The following is a 27,647-nucleotide window of genomic DNA, read 5'->3' as shown; positions in this document are numbered from 1 at the left end:
TCGCTGCGTATCATTCATTCTCCCCTGCTCGCGCCTATCGCCGACACAGCAGGGGAGAATGGATGACAGCCGGCTTCAGCACCAGCCGCCGGGGAACAACACGTACAGTAGCGCTACTTCCTTGGCGGCCGTACGTGTGGTACTGATGCGACACACTGTTGCTATACCTAGTGTACACACGGACACTGATGTCTCCGATACTGTTTTTTCCTGTACCGGAAATATCAGGACTTGTGAAAACAGCCTAATAGATTTCAGGGACTTGAAACTATTCCCCCCACCTTTTTTTTTCTTCTCAGGAGAAACTGGACAACAACTTTTGGGGTCCAATTTCTCCTGTTACCCTTGGGAAAATAAAAAATTGCAGGCTAAAAAATTATTTTTGAGGAAAGAAAAATGATTTTTTATTTTGACGGCTCTGCGTTATAAACTTCTGTGAAACACTTGGGGGTTCAAAGTGCTCACCACACATCTAGATAAGCTCCTTTGGGGGTCTAGTTTCCAAAATGGGGTCACTTTTGGGGGGTTTCTACTGTTTAGGCACATCAGGGGCTCTGCAAACGCAACGTGATGCCCGCAGAGCATTCCATCAAAGTCTGCATTTCAAAACGTCACTACTTCACTTCCGAGCCCCGGCATGTGCCCAAACAGTGGTTTACCCCCACATATGGGGTATCAGCGTACTCAGGAGAAACTGGACAACAACTTTTGGGGTCCAATTTCTCCTGTTACCCTTGGGAAAATAAAAAATTGCGGGCTAAAAAAATCATTTTTGAGGAAAGAAAAATTATTTTTTATTTTCACGGCTCAGCGTTATAAACTTCTGTGAAGCACCTGGGGGTTTAAAGGGAACCTGTCACCTGAATTTGGCGGGACAAGTTCCCTTTAAAGTGCTCACTATGCATCTAGATAAGTTCCTTGGGGGGTCTAGTTTCCAAAATGGGGTCACTTGTGGGGGAGCTCCAATGTTTAGGCACACAGGGGCTCTCCAAACGCGACATGGTGTCCGCTAACGATGGAGATAATTTTTCATTCAAAAAGTCAAATGGCGCTCCTTCCCTTCCGAGCCTTACCATGTGCCCAAACAGTGGTTTACCCCCACATATGAGGTATCGGTGTACTCAGGAGAAATTTCCCAACAAATTTTAGGATCCAATTTATCCTGTTGCCCATGTGAAAATGAAAAAATTGAGGCTGAAAGAATTTTTTTGTGAAAGAAAAGTATTTTCATTTTTACGGATCAATTTGTGAAGCACCTGGGGGTTTAAAGTGCTCACTATGCATCTAGATAAGTTCCTTGGGGCGTCTAGTTTCCAAAATGGGGTCACTTGTGGGGGAGCTCCAATGTTTAGGCACACGGGGGCTCTCCAAACACGACATGGTGTCCGCTAAAGATTGGAGCCAAATTTTCATTCAAAAAGTCAAATGGCGCTCCTTCCCTTCCGAGCCCTGCCGTGCGCCCAATCAGTGGTTTATCCCCACATATGAGGTATCAGCGTACTCAGGACAAATTGGACAACAACTTTCGTGGTCCAGTTTCTCCTGTTACCCTTGGGAAAATAAAAAAAATGTTGCTAAAAGATCATTTTTGTGACTAAAAAGTTAAATGTTCATTTTTTCCTTCAATGTTGCTTCTGCTGCTGTGAAACACCTGAAGGGTTAACAAATTTCTTGAATGTGGTTTTGAGCACATTGAGGGGTGTAGTTTTTAGAATGGTGTCACTTTTGGGTATTTTCAGCCATATAGAACCCTCAAACTGACTTCAAATGTGAGGTGGTCCCTAAAACAAATGGTTTTGTAATTTTGTTGTAAATATGAGAAATTACTGGTCAAATTTTAACCCTTATAACTTCCTAGCAAAAAAAAATTTTGTTTCCAAAATTGTGCTGATGTAAAGTAGACATGTGGGAAATGTTATTTATTAACTATTTTGTGTCACATAACTCTCTGATTTAACAGAATAAAAATTAAAAATGTGAAAATTGCGAAATTTTCAAAATTTTCGCCAAATTTCCGTTTTTTCACAAATAAACGCAGAAATTATCAATCTAAATTTACCACTGACATGAAGCCTAATATGTCACGAAAAAACAATCTCAGAATCGCTAGGATCCGTTGAAGCGTTCCTGAGTTATTACCTCATAAAGGACACTGGTCAGAATTGCAAAAAATGCAATTGCAAAAAATGGCCAGGTCATTAAGGTCAAAATAGGCTGGGTCATGAAGGGGTTAAAGAACAGGGATATATCAAAGCTTAGTCTTCACAACACAAGAATGTGGAAGTGTGTGATGGCACAAGCCAATGGGATTTCTGAGGACCTCTGAAGATTTGTTGATTCTCATCAGCCATCTCCAGTGTTTGGACTTCACCATCCACAATCAGAAAGATTGTGTATAAGTGGAGGAAATTTCAGGTCATTATGACACCAGGAGTACTGAACCAACCAAAAACAATCCAAGAACGTGGCATATAATAGTCTGCGCTCACAAAGAAACCCAAAGCTAAAACTACTAAAATACTAAAGACTTCTCTCACATTAGTTAAAGGAGATATCCAGGACTTTAAAAAAAAATGTACCTAATCACTGACAGGCAGATAATTACATAGTTAGGCTACGTTCACATTTGCGTTGTGCGCCGCAGCGTCGGCGCCGCAGCGCACAACGGAAACAAAAACGCGGCAAAACGCACGCTAAAACGCTGCGTTTTGCGCCGCATGCGTCCTTTTTGGCCGAAAGTTGGACGCAAAAAAAATGCAACTTGAAGCGTTTCTTGCGTCCAACGCTTGCGGCCATGCGGCGCAAAACGCAGCACAACGCATGTCCATGCGCCCCCATGTTAAATATAGGGGCGCATGACGCATGCGGCGACGCTGCGGCGCCCGACGCTGCGCCGCTGACCGCAAATGTGAACGTAGCCTTACATAGTTAGCAAGGTCAGAAAAAGACATTTGTCCATCCAGTTCAGCCTATATTCCGTCCGAATAAATCCCCAGATCTACATCTTTCTAAAGAACCTAATAACTGTAAGATTCAATAGTGTTGCGCTCCAGGAAGACATCCAAGCCTCTTTTGAACCCATCGATTGAGTTCGCCATCACCACCACCTTAGACAAGGAATTCCAGATTCTCACTGCCCTAACAGTAAAGAATCCTCTTCTATGTTGGTGGGAAAACCTTCTCTCCTCCAGACACAGAGAATGCCCCCTTGTGCCCGTCACCTTCCTTGGTGTAAACAGATCCTCGGAGAGATATTTGTATTGTCCCCTTGTATACAGTACTTATACATGGTTATTTGATCGCCCCTCAGTCATCTTTTTTCTAGACTAAATAATCCTAATTTTGCTAATTTCTCTGGGTATTGTAGTTCCCCCATCCCCTTTATTAATTTTGTTGCCCTCCTTTGTACTCGCTCTAGTTCCATTATATCCTTCCTGAGCATCGGTGCCCAAAACTGTACACAGTACTCCATGTGCTGACTAACCAGGGATTTGTATAGAGACATTATAATGCTCTCATCATGTGTATCCAGACCTCTTTTAATGCACCCCATGATCCTGTTTGCCTTGGCAGCCGCTGCCTGGCACTGGCTGCTCCAGGTAAGTTCATCATTAACTAGGATCCCCATGTCCTTCTCCATGGCAGATTTACCCAGTGGTTTCCTGGTCGAGTGTGTAATGGTGATATTGATTCCTTCTTCCCATGTGTGTAACCTTACATTTATCATTGTTAAACCGCATCTGCCACCTCTCGGCCCAAGATTCCAACTTGCCCAGATCCATCTGTAGCAGAATACTATCTTCTCTTTTATTTACTGCTTTACATAGTTTTGTATCATCTGCAAATATCGGTATTTTACTGTGTAGACCTTCTACCAGATCATTAATAAATACGTTGAAGAGAATAGGCCCCAACACCGACCCCTGCTGTACCCCACTAGTCACAGCGACCCAGTTAGAGAATATACCATTTATAACCACCCTCTGCTTTCTATCACTAAGCCAGTTACTTATCCATTTACATACATTTTCCCCCGGACCCAGCATCCTCATTTTGTGTTCCAACCTCTAGTGTGGCACGGTATCAAATGCTTTGGAAAAATCAAGATATACCACATCCAATGACTCACCTTGGTCCAGTCTATAGCTTACTTCTTCATTAAAACTGATTAGATTGGTTTGACAGGAGAGATTCCTAATAAACCTCATGCTGATATGGAGTTAAACAGTTATTCTCATTGAGATAATCCAGAATAACATCTCTCAGAAACCCTTCAAATACTTGTAATAATTATAGGGGATAACTCAGGAGACTCTGTGTGGAACAAGACAACTACAGGACACAGTTTTATAAGTGGTAAAGTCTATATTATCACACGGTGATTCAAACAGGTGCAGAGAGAAACGCAAGTCCACAACACTTGGTTCAAATATCACATGCAGCTCAGCAGTCTATAGGAAACTTCAGAGGAAAATGCAATCACGCAGAAAGTCTATGAAGCACAGTTATTCTTGAAGATACTTGACACGAATAAGTCCTTGCTTAGTCCAAAACACAGATAGATATGCTTATAAGGCAGTTCAAATAATATCTTAGCTCAACCAGGGAGGTCTGGGTAATAGTCTCAGGTTCTTGCAGAGCAGAAACAGCTTACATGTCCAGCAAATGCAGATGGAAGTAAACACGAGCAGCAGATGAAGGAGGATTACTGGAACTGGTGTATGCAGCAGGAACTCAGAGCAGAGTAGCAGGATAACCCCACAGGTTCACAGGAGCAGGTATATAGCCAGGGAGTCATCAGAGGTCAGGAGCTGGATGCAAGGCAGAATACTCTAGCACAGACTGAAGGCTGGGGTGGAGTTTTATAGCAGGAAGACAGTGCACATGAGACCAAAGACGCCATCTTGGAAAAGGGCAGTAATGCACAAAAGGTAATAAAAAATGTTCAGAGTCCTGACAATACTTTACCAACAATAGAGGTTAGACTTACTGGCCTATAATTTCCAGGTTCACTTTTAGAGCCCTTTTTTGAATATTGGTACCACATTTGCTATGCGCCAGTCCTGTGGAACAGACCCCGTCACTATAGAGTCCCTAAATATAAGAAATAATGGCTTGTCTATTACATTACTTGGTTCTTAGTACTCGTGGGTGTATGCTATCCGGACCCAGATATTTTTCTATTTTAATCTTATTTCGCACCTCTTCTTGGGTTAGATGGGTGACCCTTAATTGCAACTTACATACCTGTTGTGTATGGTGCCGTTCTTCTTCAGCACAGAACACTCCTGCCAGACATTCAGAAGCCTCTGCTGACTTCACATCTACAGAGTGGAGGCTTCTTTTCCATTCCACTCTGTCCACAGGGCGGGACTTCCGACATTCGGGGCTGGCTGGCGGTCAGAATGATGTCAAAAGTCACACCTTGTCGCTTCATCAGAGGCAGCTGAATCCCCGGCAAGAGCGCTGTGTGATAGCTCTGTGCCTGGGAATTACAGCGCCATGCACAACTGGCAGGTAAGTTGCAGTTACCTGCCTTTTAGTGCAAATGTAGATTTTTGGTGGTTTTTTTTATAAAGTCCCGGATATACCCTTTAATGTTCATCTGTCTGCCTTCAAGACATCAAGTGGACACTGAAAAATAATGGGGAGGACAGCAAGTAGAAAGGTACTGTTATCTTAAAAATGAACATTGCTGCCTGTTTGCAATTTGTTAACTATCGCTTGGACAAGTCAGAATGCTATTGTGTCAATATTTTGTGGACAGATGAGATCAAAACAACTTTTTGATTTAAATAATTATTATTTATTATTACAGCGCCATTTATCCCATGGCGCTTTACATGTGAGGAGGGGTATACATAATAAAAACAAGTACAATAATCTTGAACAATACAAGTCACAGCTGGTACAGGAGGAGAGAGGACCCTGCCCGCGAGGGCTCACAATCTAATAATAAATAATACGCATTATGTTTGGAGACAGATATACACTGCATTACAGCATGAAAACCTCATAGCATTTGTGAAACACAATTGTTGTAGTGAAAAAAAGTGGTATTCACCTGCGCCGTCTACAAAACGAACAATAAAATGAAAAATAGATGAATAAATGAATAAGAGATCACTTACTTAATGAGTAATCATTGGTTATGCAATGGATGTTGTAATAGGTCCTTAAAGTACTACCAGAATCTTAGGGGAATGAGAAGGAAAAAAAAAAAAAAAAAAGTGTAAATGTTTGTATTGGTGAGTATAGTGAGACTAAATAGATTTATAATATATACTCACTCAGATATTAAATGGAAATGTGCAATGAAGAGACGTGATCCCTGTGTATCTGCAATAGATGCGGGTATTGTGATGACCACGGGTGCTTAATCTTCCTTCCTTTATAGGTATGGTTTTAAGTAAATGCGGTCTATTTAAAACCATACCTATAAAGGTTGTACATTTATTTAAGCAGGGGCATCTACTATAAACCTCTGAAGATTAAGCAACTGTGGTCATCACAATACCCGCATCTATTGCAGATACACAGGGATCACGTCTCTTCATTTCACATTTCCATTTAATATCTGAGTGAGTGTATATTATAAATCTATTTAGTCTCACTATATTCACCAATACAAATATTTACACTTTTTTTTTCTTCTCATTCCCCTAAGATTCTGGTAGTACTTTAAGGACCTATTACAACATCCACTGCATAACCAATGATTACTCATTAAGTACCGTATATACTCGAGTATAAGCTGAGATTTTCAGCCCACTTTTTGGGGCTGAAAGTCCCCCTCTCGGCTTATACTCGAGTCATACCCAGGGGTCGGCAGGGGAGGGGGAGCGAGGGCTGTCTAATTATACTTACCTGCTCCTGGCGCGGTCCCTGCAGGTCCCTGGCTTCCCGGCGCTGCAGTTTCTTCCTGTAGTGAGCGGTCACATGGTACCGCTCATTACAGTAATGAATATGCGGCTCCACCTCCCATAGGGGTAGGTAAGTATGACGGGGTCAGTGCGCGATATTCACCTGGTCCTAGTTCCACCGTTGGCGCCGCTGTGTCTTCCGCAGTGACGCTTAGGTCAGAGGGTGCGGTGACACGATTAGTGCGCTCCGCCCTCTTCCAGAACGTCTGTGCAGAGGATGGGAAGACACAGCGGCGGTCAGCGGTGGAACGGGGAGCAGGTGACTATAGCAAGTGCCGGGGGCCGGAGAGGTGAGTATGTAATTTTTTTATTTTTTTAATCGCAGCAACAGCATATGGGGCAAATATCGGTATGGAGCATCTTATGTGGCCATGTGCAGCATTATATGGGGGCAAATATCTGTATGGGGCATCTGTATGGGGCCATGTGCAGCATGATATGGGGGCAAATATCTGTATGGGGTGGCCATGTGCAGCATGATATGGGGGCATATATCTATGGGGCATCTGTATGGGGCCATGTGCAGCATGATCTGGGGGCAAATATCTGTATGGGGCATCTGTATGTGGCCATGTGCAGCATGATATGGGGGCAAATAAATGTATGGGGTGGCCATGTGCAGCATGATATGGGGGCATATATCTGTATGGGGCCATGTGCAGCATAATATGGGGGCAAATATCTGTATGGGGCATCTGTATGGGGCCATGTGCAGCATTATATGGGGGCAAATATCTGTATGGAGCATTTTATGGGGCCATAAACCACATTTGTGCAGCATTATATGGGGCATATTTTAATACGGAGCATCTTATGGGGCCCATCATAAACTGTATGGAGCATTATATGGAGTTCCTGATTCAATATGGATATTCAAAAACACTTAAACTACTGATGTCTCAATTAATTTTACTTTTATTGGTATCTTTTTATTTTTGAAATTTACCGGTGTCATTAAGTTTTCCCAGTTTTTTGTAGCAAAATTAGGGGGTCGGCTTATGCTCGGGTCGGCTTATACTCGAGTATATACGGTAAGTGCTCTCTTATTCATTTACTCATCTATTTTTCATTTTATTGTTTGTTTTTGTAGACAATGCAGGTGAATACCACTTTTTTTCATTTGATATACTTTACAGGTCTACACAGAACCTGTCACAATCACCAGCAGCACTCTACATTCAGCAATTTTGTTCCCTCACTAGGAACTACAGGTCCTTCTCAAAAAATTAGCATATAGTGTTAAATTTCATTATTTACCATAATGTAATGATTACAATTAAACTTTCATATTTTATAGATTCATTATCCACCAACTGAAATTTGTCAGGTCTTTTATTGTTTTAATACTGATGATTTTGGCATACAACTCCTGATAACCCAAAAAACCTGTCTCAATAAATTAGCATATTTCACCCGACCAATCAAATAAAAGTGTTTTTTAATACCAAACAAAAAAACCATCAAATAATAATGTTCAGTTATGCACTCAATACTTGGTCGGGAATCCTTTGGCAGAAATGACTGCTTCAATGCGGCGTGGCATGGAGGCAATCAGCCTGTGACACTGCTGAGATGTTATGGAGGCCCAGGATGCTTCAATAGCGGCCTTAAGCTCATCCAGAGTGTTGGGTCTTGCGTCTCTCAACTTTCTCTTCACAATATCCCACAGATTCTCTATGGGGTTCAGGTCAGGAGAGTTGGCAGGCCAATTGAGCACAGTAATACCATGGTCAGTAAACCATTTACCAGTGGTTTTGGCACTGTGAGCAGGTGCCAGGTCGTGCTGAAAAATGAAATCTTCATCTCCATAAAGCATTTCAGCCGATGGAAGCATGAAGTGCTCCAAAATCTCCTGATAGCTAGCTGCATTGACCCTGCCCTTGATGAAACACAGTGGACCAACACCAGCAGCTGACATGGCACCCCACACCATCACTGACTGTGGGTACTTGACACTGGACTTCAGGCATTTTGGCATTTCCTTCTCCCCAGTCTTCCTCCAGACTCTGGCACCTTGATTTCCGAATGACATGCAAAATTTGCTTTCATCAGAAAAAAGTACTTGGGACCACTTAGCAACAGTCCAGTGCTGCTTCTCTGTAGCCCAGGTCAGGCGCTTCTGCCGCTGTTTATGGTTCAAAAGTGGTTTTACCTGGGGAATGCGGCACCTGTAGCCCATTTCCTGCACACGCCTGTGCACGGTGGCTCTGGATGTTTCCACACCAGACTCAGTCCACTGCTTCCTCAGGTTCCCCAAGGTCTGGAATCGGTCCTTCTCCACAATCTTCCTCAGGGTCCGGTCACCTCTTCTCGTTGTACAGCGTTTTCTGCCACATTGTTTCCTTCCAACAGACTTACCATTGAGGTGCCTTGATACAGCACTCTGGGAACAGCCTATTTGTTGAGAATTTTCTTTCTGGGTCTTACCCTCTTGCTTGAGGGTGTCAATGATGGCCTTCTTGACATCTGTCAGGTCGCTAGTCTTACCCATGATGGGGGTTTTGAGTAATGAACCAGGCAGGGAGTTTTTAAAAGCCTCAGGTATCTTTTGCATGTGTTTAGAGTTAATTAGTTGATTCAGAAGATTAGGGTAATAGGTCATTTAGAGAACCTTTTCTTGATATGCTAATTTATTGAGACAGGTTTTTTGGGTTATCAGGAGTTGTATGCCAAAATCATCAGTATTAAAACAATAAAAGACCTGACAAATTTCAGTTGGTGGATAATGAATCTATAGTATATGAAAGTTTAATTGTAATCATTACATTATGGTAAATAATGAAATTTAACACTATATGCTAATTTTTTGAGAAGGACCTGTATTAGGAGCACCAGTGCTTTCTACTTCCTTTTTTAGTATACAATTGTCGTAGTATTGTCATTTTGGCCTGTTTTGCTAGATCTGTCTCAGGACAGCTTGCCATCATTGATGGAATAATGAATTCTGAATTTTATCAGAAAATACTAAAGGAAAATATCTATGAGCTGAATCTCAAGAAAATGTGAGTTATGCAGAAAGACAATGTCCCACAACACACCAGTTGTTCTATAAAAGAAAGTTAAAGAAGAATAAAGTAATGGAATAGCCAAGTCAAAAGTCCTGACCTCAATTCTATAGAAGTGTTCCTGGAAGGACCTGAAGCAAGCGGTTCATGGGAAAAACTTTACTAACATAGATGCATACATACATACGTCACTGCTAGTCACTGAAGCTCCGTTCTCAGCAGTTCATTCACCATTGACGCCTCTCTATTACTAATTTCGGGGCTTGATGATACCTGATGGTGACATTAACGCCCACAACTATTACCCACTTTGCCACCGCCTACAGGGCAAGTGGGAAGAGCGAGGCTAAGTGCCGAAATTGGCGCATCTTACAGATGTGCCTTTTCTGGGGTGACTGAGTGCTGATTTTTTTAGTAAGGGGGGGGGGCAATATCCATGGCTTCTTCCTAGGCTATTAATATCAGCCTGCAGCTGTCTGCGTAGCCATTGCTGGTTATTAATTATGGGGGACCCCACGTCATTTTTTGGGGGGGTCCCCCATTTTAATAGCCAGTAAATGCTAAGTATACAGTTGTGAGCTGATATTAATAGGCTGGGAAGCTCCATGGGTATTACCCCCTTAGGCTATGAAAATCTGCCCCCTGTCGCTGGCTTTCCCTCTGCTGGTTGTGAAAATTACGCGGGAGCCCACGCCATTTGTCCCCGAAAAAAACTTTAAATACTGTCCAGTAATTTGCACGCACACTGTACTAATTGAATTTGTCACAGACATATATAGATCTACCTATTCTAAATGTATTTATGGTATGTAATCCATCTCTTCTATCCAGTCGGCTCCTGCAGTGATTTTACAGAACCCGACAGATGTATTAACAGCTTTTCTTCTATCTATCTCTCTATGCAATATAAATACATACATATATATATATATATATATATATATATATATATATGTGTGTGTGTCACTGTCATTCTATGTGCATATATCTATTCTATCCTATTCTAACCTGTCAGTGTGATTTTACTGTACGCGCACAGGAATTGCCGGCTTTTCTTCTATCTATCTATCTATCTATCTATCTATCTATCTATCTATCTACCAAAAAAAAAAAAGGGGAACAGCACAGAAATATACTTATCTTCGGGTGCAGAGCCCCCAGACAACCAGTCCACCAATCGTCCAAGTAGATATAATTTCAAAAAAAGAGGCAGCACTCCATATTTCCAATGTAAAAACGTGCAGGGTTAATTTACCCACATATTCAGGCCAGGTAAATTAAACCCTGAACGTTTTTACATTGGAAATATGGAGTGCTGCCTCTTTTTTTGAAATTCTATCTATCTATCTATCTATCATACAGAGTATATACTGTATATATATATTTGTGTGTGTGTTTTGACGAATATTTCCTTTGAAAACGATTTGTAAATGACAGAGAACTGCTGTATCTAAAAGCTCATGTTAAAGGGAACCTGTCACCCCGTTTTTTCAGTATGAGATAAAAATACCGTTAAATAGGGCCTGAGCTGTGCTTTACAATAGTGTATTTTTTGTCCCCTGATTGCCCACCTATGCTGCCGAAATACCTTGCAAAAGTCGCCGTTTTCGCCTGTCAATCACGCTGGTCTGGTCAAAAGGGCGTGGTTAATTTGCTGTTTCTCCCCCACCTCTTGCTTATCTTCCTGGCGTTGGCGTAGTGGTTCGTGCATGCGCAGCAGCCGAATACACTGCGCAACGGCCGAAAAAGAGCGCGATCTGTGCTATTCCTCTGGTTATCGGTGGGGGCGGCCATCTTCCTGAGGCCGCGCGTGCGCAGATGGAGTGCTCTGCTTCACGGGGCTTCAGGAAAATGGCCGCGGGATGCCGCGCGTGCGCAGATGGAGATCGCGGCGGCCATTTTCCTGAAGCCGAGATGCGAACTCGGGAAGATAAGCAAGAGGTGGGGGAGAAACAACGATTTAACCACGCCCTTTTGACCAGACCAGCGTGATTGACAGGCGAAAACGGCGACTTTTGTAAGGTATTTCGGCAGCATAGGTGGGCAATCAGGGGCCAAAAAATACACTATTGTAAAGCACAGCTCAGGCCCTATTTAACGGTATTTTTATCTCATACTGAAAAAAACGGGGTGACAGGTTCCCTTTAAAATTGCATTGCAATCGGATAGCAATCGCAATGCACTCGGATGTAAATCGGATGTTAGGTGTGAAAATCGCATTGTACTCGCATTGGCACTCGTCCGTTTTTTCAGTCCAGATATCGGAACATTTTTTTTCTCGCATATGGGTATGTACCCTAAGAGAAAACTCTGAAACTTGTAGTAAATTGCAAACCGCATATCACTTCATGGTGTATGAAAATGAATGAAGAGTGCAAAGAAATTTAGTGGAATTTTGTTAAAAGTTTTTTTTTTACTTAAATGCATATATTTGAGGTCAAAAATTATTTTAGAAATTTCATTTACAAGCGATATTTTCTCTGCAAATTCAAATTTTATATGGTCATAAATCAGTTGAGAGGAGCTAAAAAATACAGTTAAAGAACTTAGAAACGCATTTAAAGGGTTTGTATGGTCTTGGAGCTCAAGTCTGTAGTCACTAGTGTGACAGCAGACTTGTGAATTTTCACAGCACACACAGTGATTCTCCTGTGAGGGCGCTGGAGCACGCAGTCATGTGATCATAAGTATGTGATTTGCATACTTACGGCAGCATTTTAACTGGACATGTCCTGCCTTGCTCAATACACTTCTATTGAGCAAAGCGGCGCACGTCTTGTCAACATGTGACATGGAAATTGCATATTTGCAGTCACACACCTGCCCGCTACTGTCAGCGTGAACTGGAGAACAGTGCATGCATTGCACACTATGAAGATTCACAAGTCTGCAGTCACATAGAGTGACTGCAGACTTGAACCCCAGGCCTGGAAAATCCTTTTAACCTATTTTGCAGCCACCAGTACACAGTGAAATGCAGACATAATTTTTTGCCAAAAATATATGCATTAATTTTAGAAAAAATAATTTTCTCCACACGTGGACAACTGCTTTACCCAAAGGTAACCACTAACAAATGTATATTTTTTTCATGTAAAATGTGCCCACTGACCTTCAGTCAATATTGCCTATATTTCCTGTGCAGTTGAACAGTATCTGTTCGTGCTTTAGGAGCAGCAAAAAAGCTGTAACTTTTTTACTACTAGTTTATTTATATAAGCTGCAAACTTAACATTTAGGCTATGTACACACGTTGCGGATTTGTTGCAGATTTACAGTGTTTTTTTCTGAGCGGAATTGCACCAAATCTGCAAAGGATTGCTTAAGCAATTTTAATCAATGGGATTATAGGATTGGTGTGTACCTGCTGCAGATAATTCCGTCCTGATTCTCAGTGTTTTATTTTCTGCAGCATGTCAATTCTTTTTAAGATCTGCAGCATTTCTGCACCCATTGACTTACATTGAGTCGGTCAAATCCGCAGCCAAAACGCGGATATAAAAAGGTTTGCGGATTTGCTGCAGATTTGCGTGCCAAAAATGCTGCAGAAAGGAAGGAGGAAAAGTGTGTAGGCGGAGAATATGTGTGGGTGGAGAATATGTGTGTGGGCGGAGAATGTGTTTGAGCGGAGAATATGTGCGTGTCTGTCTGCAGGTGTCTGTGAGTAGCCAGGTGTTGTCTGATGAGACTACTACTCCCATCCGCTATGTCTGCTGTCACATATACCAGTGACAGCATGAACCATTATCCGGCGACTGGGTTCAATTGTAAAACAAAAAAAATCATTCATACTTACCAAACACCTAATCCCCGACGCCCGCGTCTTCTGCAACAACAATAATAAACCACCATATACTCCCTGTCCGCCATAGTCCAGGTAATCCAGATTGTCACACAACGATCTCACTTGTAGAACAGTCAACATCGGGAGATGTGACTGCTCAGCCCGGCCTCCAGTGATACACTGATAGGAGGTGATCCCTCCTATAGTGTATCACTGCAGCTTCGGTTCTCACTTGCGGCACCGCTGCGTGAGAAAATTCTCACTCTGCTCTGCTCTTCTCAGGCCTGTGGGCACACAGGCTGTGCAATGTCCAGCACTCAGGCTCTATCTGAAGCTACGGACACAGAAAGGCTTCTCCTCCCAATACACAGACTACTCTGTAGTGTCCAGCCTGGACACAAGGAAATCTGCACAAACTCAGCACAGCCGCCCGCACTCAGCACAGCCACGCACAGCCGCCCGCACTCAGCACAGCCGCCCGCACTCAGCACAGCCACGCACAGCCGCCCGCACTCAGTACAGCCTCCCGCACTCAGCACAGCCACGCACAGCCGCCCGCACTCAGCACAGTCGCCCGCACTCAGCACAGCCACGCACAGCCGCCCGCACTCAGCACAGCCGCTCGCACTCAGCACAGCCGCCCGCAGTCAGCACAGCCACGCACAGCCGCCCGCAGTCAGCACAGCCGCCCGCAGTCAGCACAGCCGCCCGCAGTCAGCACAGCCGCCCGCAGTCAGCACAGCCACGCACAGCCGCCCGCAGTCAGCACAGCCGCCCGCACTCAGCACAGCCGCCCGCACTCAGCACAGCCGCCCGCACTCAGCACAGCCGCCCGCGGTCAGCACAGCCGCCCGCACTCAGCACAGCCGCCCGCAGTCAGCACAGCCGCCCGCAGTCAGCACAGCCGCCCGCAGTCAGCACAGCCGCCCGCACTCAGCACAGCCGCCCGCAGTCAGCACAGCCGCCCGCAGTCAGCACAGCCGCCCGCACTCAGCACAGCCGCCCGCACTCAGCACAGCCGCCCGCACTCAGCACAGCCGCCCGCACTCAGCACAGCCGCCCGCACTCAGCACAGCCACACACAGCCGCCCGCACTCAGCATAGCCACGCACAGCCGCCCGCACTCAGCACAGCCGCCCGCACTCAGCACAGCCGCCCGCACTCAGCACAGCCGCCCGCACTCAGCACAGCCGCCCGCACTCAGCACAGCCGCCCGCACTCAGCACAGCCGCCCGCACTCAGCACAGCCGCCCGCACTCAGCACAGCCACACACAGCCGCCCGCACTCAGCATAGCCACGCACAGCCGCCCGCACTCAGCACAGCCGCCCGCACTCAGCACAGCCACGCACAGCCGCCCGCACTCAGCACAGCCGCCCGCACTCAGCACAGCCGCCCGCACTCAGCACAGCCGCCCGCACTCAGCACAGCCGCCCGCACTCGGGCAGTAGAGCCGGAGAGAGAAAGATGGGAGCAACATATGGCAGACTGGGAACAGGCAGAATGGGAGCAGCACATTACAACAGAATGGGGCACAGGATGGGAGCAGCACATGACAGAATGGTTGCGCAGGATGGGAACAGCACATGACAGAATAGTTGCGCACGATGGGAGCAGCACATGACAGAATAGGGGCGCACACATGACAGGATGGGGGTGCAGGATGGAGCAGCATATGACAGGATGGGGGAGCAAGATGGGAGCAGCACATACCAGGATGGAGACCATATACCAATATAAATGCCCGCCACCCGGGCGTAGAACGGGTTCAATAGCTAATATATATATATATATATATATATATATATATATATATATATATATTAAGGATTTTACTCACTCAGATGCGTAGGAGGAAACAGGAGGCACATCCTCTTCAATGTCTATGTGGGTTTATTTGCTCCATAAACCATCAAGGCAGCAACAAAAAGGTAAACAGTCCGTACATCAGGCCGACACAGCATTACTGTCCATAGAAGAGCTCTGCTCTTCTCAGGCCTGTGGGCACACAGGCTGTGCTATGTCCAGCACTCAGGCTCTATCTGAAGCCACGGACACAGAAAGGCTTCTCCTCCCAATACACAGACTACTCTGTAGTGTCCAGCCTGGACACAAGGAAATCTGTCCACACTGACAGACTCCCAAACATTTACTACCATGTGCTAAACACACCTCCTTTAGGTAGCCTGTAACCACACCCACAGGTGAGGTAACATCACATGCACTATCATGTGATCATGACCTCACTGCAGGTCCTCAAACTCCTGCAGGGAAAAGGGTACAGTTAGCGCCCCCACTCAGAGGTGAGGTATATGGGTAGCCAGACCCTCCCATCTCTCATAGCTACCCGCAACCCGGACCCAGGTGCACTAAACGACATCTTTAGTGCTCACGTGCACTAAAGACAAAATACTCCGGGTTGCATCGCAGGGAGCATCCATCCCTGTGATACACACCTCCCATTAACCACGCGACCACCAGTCACACCACTATATATATATATATTATAATCACTATTATTTGTTTTTTGTGTGTAAACATTATATTTGAACATGGTATGTAATGATATTATGGTCTTCAATGGAGAATGAAAAAGAAGAGGTTGAACTAGGAAATTACATCACAATTCTTTTTTTTTTAAATAATATACAATATCTTTATATACTTTAGAAAAACGCATACAAATCCGCATGAAAATAACACATGAAAATCCGCATCAAATCTGCATGAAAAAACTCATAAAAACCGTGCAGAATTTCAACTGCGTTTTCTGCCAAGAGAGGCTGAATCCGTGCAGAATTTTACAAAAGCAAATCCACACCGTGCACACATAGCCTTAGGCTATGTGCACACATTGAGTAAAATTTCTGCACCATTTCTGCAACTCTTGGCAGGAAAAAGGTAGGTCCAAAAACGCACCTTTTGCCTGCGTTTTTTATTGATTTGAATTAAGTCAATGGTGAAAAACGCAGGGACATAATGCATCAAGAATTCACATGCTGCAGATTATTTTCTGCACCAAATCTGCAAGTCAAAAATGCTCAACGTGTGCATGACACTTCAGGTTTCTTATTCACTTTATTAACACTAAACACAGATTGAAATTGGATTTTGGCAAACTCAAAAATGATTTGTCCAAACAAATAAGGGTAGAAACACCCGAGCAGTATATTAGCTAAATAAAAACTTTTATTTCAATTCATTGTGTGATATGAACAAGAAATAGCATGCTAACAGAGACTGTCTAGCAATATTACAGGGATCCTGAGACAGATTATGCAAAACACTGCTTGTTAAAGTGTGCCCCAATAGTAAGAATCAACTACTGGAGGCAAATCATATCTAAAGTTAATCGGGGGTGCACTAGAGATTAAACAAATAAATTAATAACACAACTAATTCAGAGAGTATGATCCGTGCAGCCCCAACGCATGATTCGTGGCAACTTCTTCACTTTATAGGCTGAGGGGGTCAATATTCATGGCCCTTATCAGCCTGGGAATACCAGTCCACAGCTGTCTGCTTTAGGATGGCTAGTTGTAAAAAATAGGGGGGACCCCACAACATTTTTTTAAATTATTTAAATAATTTAAAAAATAAATTGCGTGGGGACCCCTCTATTCTTGATAACCAGCTTTACTAAAGCTGACAGCTGAGGGTTGCAGCCCCCAACAGTTAGTTTTGCCTGGCTGGTTATCAAAAATATAGGGGAATCCACATCGGACATCGGATTTTTTATCTATTCATTGCGCAGATGGTGGGTGATGATGAATACTCCCATCAGCTGCCGCCTTCTCTCACTGAAATTAGTGGCAGCAGGTGTAGGCTGATGGGATTAATAATCCCATCAGCCGCCGCCTCCTGTCATTGTTATCGGTTGAATATAACTCATTCTCCTCTGATCACCGACAGAGCATGGGAGAATGATGAATATGGTCATCATCACCCAGAGCCTGGGAACAGCGCTTACTGTACCGCTGCTTCTCAGGCACCAGTACATGTGGTACTCAAAGCGGCACACGGTTGCCACACGTGTGCTGCAAGCATTACAGACACGAACACTGATTTTTCCATGTGAAACCGGCCTAAGACTTGTTATTTGGACCCAGCAGTTCGTATGCATCATAAATGTTATGATCACATATCCTAGTTGCAGTCGCCACCTGATGAAAAACTTGAAGAATTCTGGATTGATTTCAATGTTGGAACTCAAAGTATTTCCTTCTACGTTTCTACAAATGATAGCAATGAGGTAACGTGTAAATCGTAGCTCACAAAAATTGCCAATATTTATTTGGCTCCCAGGATACTTACCAGCTATTGTGTTCTTCAGAGTCACCATTGGGCGATGGTCTGCATGACTGAAAGTGAAGTGGATACGTACAATGTAGAAGGTTAGTTATAACTTTTTTATTAATTAAAAACGTGCTCTTGTTAACTAAAAATTCAGTTCTAACAGTCCCAAAATCCAAATATTCCCCAGTTCCCATTCTAATCTTCATAGATTGTAGAATACATTTACAATGGCAGCAATTTTATTCAATTGTGTAAAAATTTAATTTTTTTCTTTGGACCTACCTCATTACCTTATTTGCTCAATTGCTTCAACTTGTGAACTGAGCGATTTTGGTGAAGATGTTTATAAAGAAACTAGATGGTGGTCCGATTCTAACGCATCGGGTATTCTAGAATATGTACCGTATGTATGTATATAGCAGCCACACAGTATATAGCACAGGCCACGTAGTATATAGGAGCCATGTAGTATATAGCAGACAAATACTACGTGGCCTGTGCTATATACTATATGGCTGCTATATACATACATACATACATATTGTAGAATACCCGATGTGTTAATACAGCCACGCAGTATATAACACAGCCCACGTACTATATAACACAGCCCACTCAATATATAGCAGCCACGCAGTATATAACAGGCGACGTAGTATATAACACAGGCCACACAGTATATAACACAGGGCACGTAGTATATAGCAGCCACGCAGTATATAGCACAGCTCCCGCAGTATATAACACTGGCCACGTAATATATAACACAGCCCACACAGTATATTACACAGCCCACGCAGTATATAACATTGCCCACATAGTATATAACACTGCCCACGCACTATACAGCAGCCATGTAGTATCTAACATTGCCCACATAGTATATAGCACAGCCCGCGCAGTATCTAGCACCCAGGTAGTATATAGCAGCCACGCGGTATATAACACAGCCCACGTAGTATTTAGCAGTGTGGGCACCATATCCCTGTTAAAAATAAATAAAATAAAAAATAGTTATATACTCACCCGCAGGGATCCACCGAAGCCCTGGCGATGCGCGCGTGGCTGCCGCCATCTTCCGTTCCCAGGATGCATTGCGAAATTACCCAGAAGACTTAGCGGTCTCGCGAGACCGCTAAGTCTTCTGGGTAATTTTGCTATGCATCTCTGGGAACGGAAGATGGCGGCAGGCGCTCGCGCATCGTCCGACGACGGAAGGTGAGAATAGCCGTTTTTTATTATTTTTAACATTACATATTTTTAGTATTGATGCCGCATAGGGAGCATCAATAGTAAAAGTTGGGGACACACAGGGTTAATAGCAGCGGTAACGGAGTGCATTACCCGCGCCATAACGCGGTCCGTTACCGCTGGTATTAACCCCGTGTTTGCGGTGACTGGAGGGGAGTATGCGGGCGCCGGGCACTGACTGCAGGGGAGTAGGGAGGGACTAATCGGACTGTGCCCGTCGCTGATTGGTCGCGGCAGCCATGACAGGCAGCTGGCGAGACCAATCAGCGACGCGGGATTTCCGTGACGGAAGTTGCAGACAGAAACATGGAAGTACCCCTTAGACAATTATATATATATATATAGATTACTCAGCAGCTCGGTATTTTTTCAGTTTTGTAACTGAAGGATCACTGTTTTACTGAAAACGTCTTTCCAGTTTTTTCAGACTGCTTTTTTTTTTTTTCTCTCTTCTTTCAATTTTGTACAGAATTAAACAACAAGATATTGTTGACCGTCAGTTTATATGCTTCGACAACTGTAGGACAGATGAATGGAAGCCAGATACTTATATATTTTGATTCTGCTCTGAATATATCTGATGTAGCCAGAAAAGTGTTTGGCGAATGTAAATTCAAGGTATGGTGGTCTTGGTTTTCTGTATCTGCCAATGTGTATTGTAATATTAAAAGATGAATGATCAGTTAAAGAGGTTTTGGGCAATGATAAGGGAATGTTGTAACATTACCCACGTGATGTGATGCTCCAGTGCCGCCAATCTGGTTGTCCACGCCAAGACCAGAAGTGATTATATCCTGCTCATCAGTCACCTTAACAGTGATGTTTGCATTTACAGCACTTGACCACTGAAGGCATGGATTGCTAATGTTGACTGATGGATGGGATATTGTCACTTCCAGTAACCGCAGAGACTAGCAGAGTGGCGGTGTTGGAACTGCTGGGGATTTAAGAGGTAATGCTTGTTCCATTATTTTAGAACATTTCCTACTTTAGTCAAGGTAAATGGGCCACACATAGAAAAAATGTGAAGTTGACGGGTCACATTCCTTGAAGGGACAAGGTGACATTTTCAGTCATACCATTTTTTTTCTATAAGACTGTTTGATCACTGTTCCATTTTTTGTGTCACTATAATGAAAAAGCTACATTTCTCAGGCACTTCATTGGGGGACCTAGGAAACCATGGGTGTATGCTACCACCACCATGAGGCTGACATTAACCTCTTTCTGACATCCGACGTACTATCCCGTCCTTGTGACCCGGGCCCTTATGACCATGGACAGGATAGTACGTTGAAGCCGATCATCCGCACACACGGGTGGTATGCGGCCGATCGGGGCCGGGTGTCAGCTGATTCTCACAGCTGACATCCGGCACTAAGTGCCAGGAGCGGTCACGGACCGCTCGCGGTACTTTAACCCCCAGAACACTGCGATCACACAAGATCGCAGAGTTCCGGTGCCGGCAGAGGCATAGAGAAGCAGAACAACGTGATGGCCACGGGGTCCTTCCGGGTCATACAGGGAGGTGGCTACTCAGTGCCTGCTGAGAGCAGGCGCCGGCAAGCCTGTCAGATCGCTGATCTGATACAATGCAGTGCAAAGTGTCAGACCAGCGATCTGACTTTATATAGTGATGACCCATCCTGGGACAATGTAGAAAAGTTAAAAAAAAAAATATTAGCATGTGTAAAAATGTATTTTTTAAAATTCCTAAATAAAAAAACCTAATATTTTTCCAATAAATACATTTCTTTAGGTAAAAAAAAAAAAAGTGCACATATTTAGTATCGCCGCGTCCGTAACGACCCAACCTATAAAACTGTCCCACTAGTTAACCTCTTTAGTAAACCCCATAAAAAAACAAGGCAAAAAAACAATGCTTTATCTTCATACCGCCGAACAAAAAGTGGAATAACACGCGATCAAAAGGATGGATGTAAATAAACATGGTACCACTGAAAACGTCATCTTGTCCAGCAAAAAACGAGCCACAATACAGCGTCATCAGCAAAAAAATTAAAAAGTTATAGCTCTCAGTATAAAGCGATGCAAAAATAATTATTTTTTATATAAAATAGTTTTTATTATATAAAAGCCAAAACTTAAAGAATGATATAAATGAGGTATCGCTGTAATGGTACTAACCCGAACAATAAAACTGCTTTATCAAAGGGCTAAAGTTAGAGTTATTACTATTATACATTTTTATAGCGCCATTTATTCCATGGCGCTTTACATGTGAACGGGGCAAATATAGACAAGTACAATAAACATGAGTAAAACAAGGCACACACCAGTATAGGAGGAGAGAGGACCCTGCCCGCGAGGGCTCACAGTCTAAAGGGAATGGGTGAGGATGTACTAGGAGAGGGTAGAGATGGTCATGTGGCGGTTCTGTAGACTGAGGATCACTGCAGGTTGTAGGCTTGTCGGAAGAGGTGGGTCTTCAGGTTCCTTTTGAAGGTTTCCGTGGTAAGTGAGAGCCTGATGTGTTGGGGTGGAGTTCCAGAGTATAGGGGAAGCAAGGGAGAAGTCTTGGATGCGGTTGTGGGAGGAAGAGAGGAGTAGAGAAGGAGAACATGAGAGGATCGAAGGTTGCGTGTAGGTAGGTACCGGGAGATCATATCACAGATGTATGGAGGAGACAGGTTGAGAATGGCTTTGTATGTCATTGTTAGTGTTTTGAACTGTAGCCTCTGGGCAATAGGAAGCCAATGAAGGGTCTGGCAGAGAGGAGAGGGTGGGGAATAACGGGGAGACAGGTGGATTGGAGTGGTGCCAGAGTGCAAGAGGGGAGGCCAGAGAGTAGGAGGTTGCAGTAGTCGAGACGGGAGATGATAAGGGCATGCACTAGTGTTGTGGTTTCATGGTCAAGGAATGCACGGGGCCGGGAAATGTTTTTGAGTTGGAATCGGCAGGAGGCAAGGACTTAGATATGTGGCTTGAAAGAGAGGGCAGAGTCAAGGATCACCCCGAGGCACCGAGCGTGGGGGACTGGGGAAAATGAGCAGCCATTGACATTGATGGATAGGTCGAGAGGAGGGGTAGAGTGAGGTGGGGAAAGATGATGAATTCTGTTTTGTACCTGTTCAGTTTTAGAAAGCGAGCAGAAAAGAAAGATGAAATAGCAGACAGACATTGTGGGATTTTGGTCAGTAAGGAAGTTAGGTCAGGTCCAGTTAGGTAGATCTGCGTGTCATCAGCGTAGAGATGATATTGTAAATCGTGGGATTCTATGAGCTGTCCCAGGCCGAAGGTATAGATGGAGAAGAGTAGGGGTCCTAGAACTGAGCCTTGGGGAACACCGACAGACAGGGGGCGAGATGAGGAGGTGGTGTGGAAGAGGGAGACACTGAATGTCCGATTTGTTAGATATGATGAGATACAGGATAGGGCCAAGTCTGTGATGCCAAGAGATGAGAGAATCTGTAACAGGAGCGAATGGTCCACAGTGTCGAAGGCAGAAGACAGGTCCAGGAGGAGGACAGAGTAGTGTCGCTTGCTCTTAGCGGTTAGTAGGTCGTTGGTCACTTTAGTTAGGGTAGTTTCGGTTGAGTGATGTATTCGGAAGCCAGATTGTAACCGGTCAAAGAGGGAGCAGGAGGAGAGGTGGGAGGACAGTTCAAGATGGACATGCTATTCCAGTAGTTTTCAGGCATAAGGGAGAAGGGATATCGGCGATAGCTGGGCACAGAGGATGGATCGAGGGAAGGTTTTTTGAGGATAGGTGTGATTGATGCATGTTTGAAGGATGAAGGGAAGACACAGTTTGTAAGTGAGAGGTTGAAGAATTGTGTTAGGGTTGGGATGAAGACTTTGGCGTGGTTAGGGATGAGGTGGGACGGGAGCGGGTCAAGCGTGCAAGTGGTGAGATGTGATCTTGACAGAAGGGTGGAGAGCTGATCGTCTGTCATGGTGGAGAAGCTGGCTTTGGAAGAACAAGGCTGAGCAGTCAAGAGGAGGGGCATTGGGGGCTGCGGGCCAAAGCTTTCTCTGATGTTATTGATCTGCTTAAAGAATGAGGCAAAGTCTTCAGCAGAAATGAGAGAAGAGGGAGGAGGTTCTGGGGGATGGAGGAGAGAATTTAAAGTGTTGAAGAGCTCTTTAGGGTTGTGAGTCAGGGAGGATTTGAGAGATGAGAAATAGGTTTGTTTTGTGGCAGGGAGAGTGGACTTGAAGCTGGTGAGGGACTGCTTGTATGCAATAAAGTGCTCAGCAGAACGAGATCTCTTCCATCTCCGCTCACCGACCCTGGAAGCCCGTCTCAGTTCTTTGGTCAGGCTGGTGAGCCAGGGCTGTCTGTTGATTGTGCGAGTTTTGCTATGCGTGAGGGAAGGGCGGCCGAATCAAGTTTAGCTGTTACTGTGGTGTTATAAAAAATGGCAGCAGCATCTCTGTCATGGAAGGAAGCTATGTCTGTAAGAGGAAGAAGGGACTCAGAGAGTGAGTGTAAATTTAGATGTTTGAGATTTCTGCGAGCGTGATTGAGTTTGTGGAGTGAGGGTTGCGCACTAGGAGAGGAGAGGGAAGAGAATGTCAGTAGGTTGTGGTCAGACAGGGGGAGGGGTGAGTTAGTGAAATTAGTAAGGGAACAGAGGCGGGTGAAGATGGGGATATTAAAGTCACCCATGATGATAGTGGGGATGTTGGTTGAGAGGAAATGAAGTAGCCAGGTCATGAAGTGGTCAAGAAAGGTGGTGATGGCTAGTTCAGAGGGGCGGTAAATGACGGCCAGCTGAAGGTTGGAGGGGGAGTAGATGTGGACGGAGTGCACCTCAAATGAGGGAAGAGTAGCGGAAGGTGGTAGTGGAATCGGGGTAAAGGAGCAGGTATCGGACAGGAGCAAGCCAACTACTCCACCACGTTTGCTGGTGGGGCGAGGGTTGTAAGAGAGATTGAGTCCGCCATAAGAAAGTGCAGCTGGAGAGGCTGAGTCAGAGGGGGTGAGCCAGGTTTCCATGATGCCAAGGAAGGTGAGTTTGTTAGTGATAAAGAGGTCATGGATAAATTACAGTTTGTTGCAGACAGAGCGTGTGTTCCATAGTGCTTCTGGAAGGGGGAGTGGAGGCTTGATGAATGGGTATAAGGTTATCGTTGTTGCAAAGATGTGTAGAGGATAGTGGCAGGGGGTAAGAAATGAGTGTGGGGATGTGTTGAGGAGGGCCAGGATTAGGGGATATGTCGCCAGCAATGAGCAGTAGCATGCAGAGCTTTAGAAGGTGGGAGCTGGATAGGTCATGATGCGGCCATGTGTGTCTGGAGAAAAGGGATTGTATGTGGAGGAACAGTTCTGTGGAGGAGGTGAGGTGGCTGGGGAGGATGGAGGGAGAAATGACTAGTTCCTTACTAGGTGGAGGGATTATATGAGATAGGAAGAAATAAAATAGTATGGGGGTGAATGTAAAAAGGAACCGAAACATTATAGTAGTTTTCTATTCCTTTACCTTCCAGTCAATTCCAGTCCAATTCTAGTCTAATTCAGAGTAATTAGAAATCTGTAATGTGAAAGATGGAATTTGAAAGATGGTCAGACACATCTGGTCAGACTCATGGCTTTGAATTTATGTGCACCTAAGGTCTCGCGGCTTAGAGGGGATGAGGGTGTGTGTGTCCAGAGCACATGTTCACAGATAAGCCAGGTCATAAAGAGTGAGAGGGGTTAGATTGACCATTCAGTTATGCAAGGGAGACGCAAGAGGAATGAGGTACATATGGATAGAAAATAATGGCTAAGCAAAGCATACCAGGTGGAGATTATATGAATTTCATATAGACAGACAAAGCAGGAAAGCTGAGTGGATGAGCATACCAGGTGGGGATTATATGCACTTCATATAGACAGACAAAGCAGGAAAGCTGAGTGGATGAGCATACCTGTGGATAGACAAAACAGCTCGATTAGATGATACAGGTGTTGTTGAGGATGATGATAGTACAGCAGTCATGAATGGGTAAGTGTATCATGGAATTCTTGTCTAATTCAGAGTAATTAGAAATCTGTAATTTGAAAGATGGTCAGACACGTCTGGTCAGACTCATGGCTTTGAATTTATGTGCACCTAAGGTCTCGCAGCTTAGAGGGCATGATGGTGTTTGTGTCTAGAGTACATGTTCACAGTTAAGCCAGGTCATAAAGAGTGAGAGGGGTTAGACTGACCATTCAGGTATGCAAGGGAGAAGCAAGAGGAATGAGGTACATATGGATAGAAAATAATGGCTAAGCAAAGCATACCAGGTGGTGATTATATGCACTTCATATATTCATATAGACAGACAAATCAGGAAAGCTGAGTGGATGAGCATACCAGGTCTGGATTTTATGCACTTCATATAGACAGACAAAGCAGGAAAGCTGAGTGGATTAGCATACCTGTGGGTAGACAAAACAACTCGATTAGATGATACAGGTGGTGATGAGGATGATGATAGTACAGCAGTGATGAATGGGTAAGTGCATCATGGAATTCTAGTCTAATTCAGAGTAATTAGAAATCTGTAATTTGAAAGATGGAATTTGAAAGATGGTCAGAATTATGGCTTTGAATTTAGGGCTAAATTTAGGGTTAGGGTTGGGGCTAAAGTTAGGGTTAGGCACATAAAGGGCTATCCAAACATCACATGGCGTCTGATCTCAATTCCAGCCAATTTTACATTGGTAAGTCAAACGACGCTCCTTCTGAGCCCTGCCATGCGCCCAAACAGTGGTTTACCCCCAAATATGGGGTATCAGGGTACTCGGGACGAATTACACAACAACTTTTAGGGTCCAATTTCTCTTGTTACCCTTGGTAAAATAAAACAAATTGGATCTGAAGTACATTTTTTGTCGGAAAAAAAGTTAAATGTTAATTTTTTTTAAAAAACATTCCAAAAATTCCTGTGAATTACCTGAAGGGTTAATAAACTTCTTGAATGTGGTTTTGAGCACCTTGAGTGGTGCAGTTTTTAGAATGGTGTTACCTTTGTGTATTTTCTATCATATAGAGCCCTCAAAGTGACTTCAAATGTGATGTGGTCCCTAAAAAAAAAAAATGGTGTTGTAAAAATGAGAAACCGCTGGTCAACTTTTAACCCTTATAACTCCCTAACAAAAAAAATTTTGGTTCCAAAATTGTGCTGATGTAAAGTAGACATGTGGGAAATGTTACTTATTAAGTATTTTGTGTGACATATCTCTGTGATTTAAGGGCATGAAAATTCAAAGTTGGAAAATTGCAACATTTTCAAAATTTTCGCCAAATTTCTGTATTTTTCACAAATAAACGCAAGTCATATCAAAGAAATTTTACCACTATCATGAAGTACAATATGTCACGAGAAAACATTGTCAGAATCACCAGGATCCGTTGAAGCGTTCCAGAGTTATAACCTCATGAGACAGTGGTCAGAATTGTAAAAATTGGCCTGGTCATTAACATGCAAACCACCCTCGGGAGTAAAGGGGTTGAAAATGATAACCTTAAGAATAAAGTTGGCTTCTTCTCAGGCTACACTCTGCTTCTGGCATTAAAGGAAAGGTGCCGCAATTTTGTTTTTGTATTAAAAATGATTGTTTATATAAACAATTATCTTTAATACAAAATTATTTTTTTTAACCTTAATATCTTTTTTATTATTAATAATTTTTGCAGCCACTGGGCGCCGCCATTTTGCTTTGCAGGAGTGTAAGAGTCCCAGCAGGACATTTACACTCTGCATTTACGGCAGCCCTGTGCATAGGACTCAGCAGTCGGGAGCCGACCGCGTTATCTCCTGCTCTGATCTGGCCACGCCCCCTGGGCTGTCTCCACATCACAGCAGAGGCAGGAGGTCGGCGCCATGTTTCTTCAGCCCACAGTGTGTGAGCTCCACTGTGACTGAGAGCTGTGCTGTTGGAGGGGCAGCTCCAGCTGCCTCTCCTTTCACACTGTCAGCAGTCGGCCGTTCCCTGTCCTCTGCTGCCTGGTGCCCTGGCTCAATCTCTAGAATCGCTAGAGAGGGTGAAGTGCTGGGGTCTGATGTCCTCTATCAGGAGCTGCAGAGAGGTAACAGGGGGGGGGGGGGAGAATCTCTGTGCTGCTCCGACCCGACCCTGCCTCTCACTGCAGCCACTGATCAAGGACATCAGACCGTGTATCTATCACTACACTGTGCTGAGCCATGTATCTAATCCTCTCCTGTATGATAGTCTGCTGTGCCATGTACCTAATCCTCTCCTGTATGATACTGTCTGCTGTGCCCTGTACCTAATCCTCTCCTGTGTGATACTATGCTGAGCCGTGTATCTAATCCTATACTGTGTGATACTGTCTGCTGAGCCATGCATCTAATCCTATACTGTGATACTATGCTGAGCCATGTATCTAATCCTATACTGTGTGATACTGTCTGCTGAGCCATGCATCTA

At 44.2% G+C, this 27,647-nt stretch overlaps 1 protein-coding gene across 3 annotated transcripts in view; it reads left to right on the top strand.

Moving 5' to 3' along the window:
- SYCP2 (synaptonemal complex protein 2) overlaps window positions 1-27,647 on the top strand; it is a 551,324-nt gene that overhangs the window by 226,275 nt on the left and 297,402 nt on the right. For all 3 annotated transcript variants that reach the window (XM_077252835.1, XM_077252834.1, XM_077252836.1), the window contains 3 exons: window positions 17,862-17,963; window positions 18,045-18,105; window positions 19,728-19,876. In XM_077252835.1, coding sequence (XP_077108950.1) covers window positions 17,862-17,963; window positions 18,045-18,105; window positions 19,728-19,876 — 312 coding nt within the window. The remainder of the gene's footprint in view (window positions 1-17,861; window positions 17,964-18,044; window positions 18,106-19,727; window positions 19,877-27,647) is intronic.

Source organism: Ranitomeya variabilis, chromosome 4 (genome assembly GCF_051348905.1).
Source record: "Ranitomeya variabilis isolate aRanVar5 chromosome 4, aRanVar5.hap1, whole genome shotgun sequence".
Taxonomy (NCBI): Eukaryota; Metazoa; Chordata; class Amphibia; order Anura; family Dendrobatidae; genus Ranitomeya; species Ranitomeya variabilis.
The sequence above is the reverse complement of the archived record's forward strand: the minus strand, read 5'-3'. Positions and strand labels throughout refer to the sequence as shown.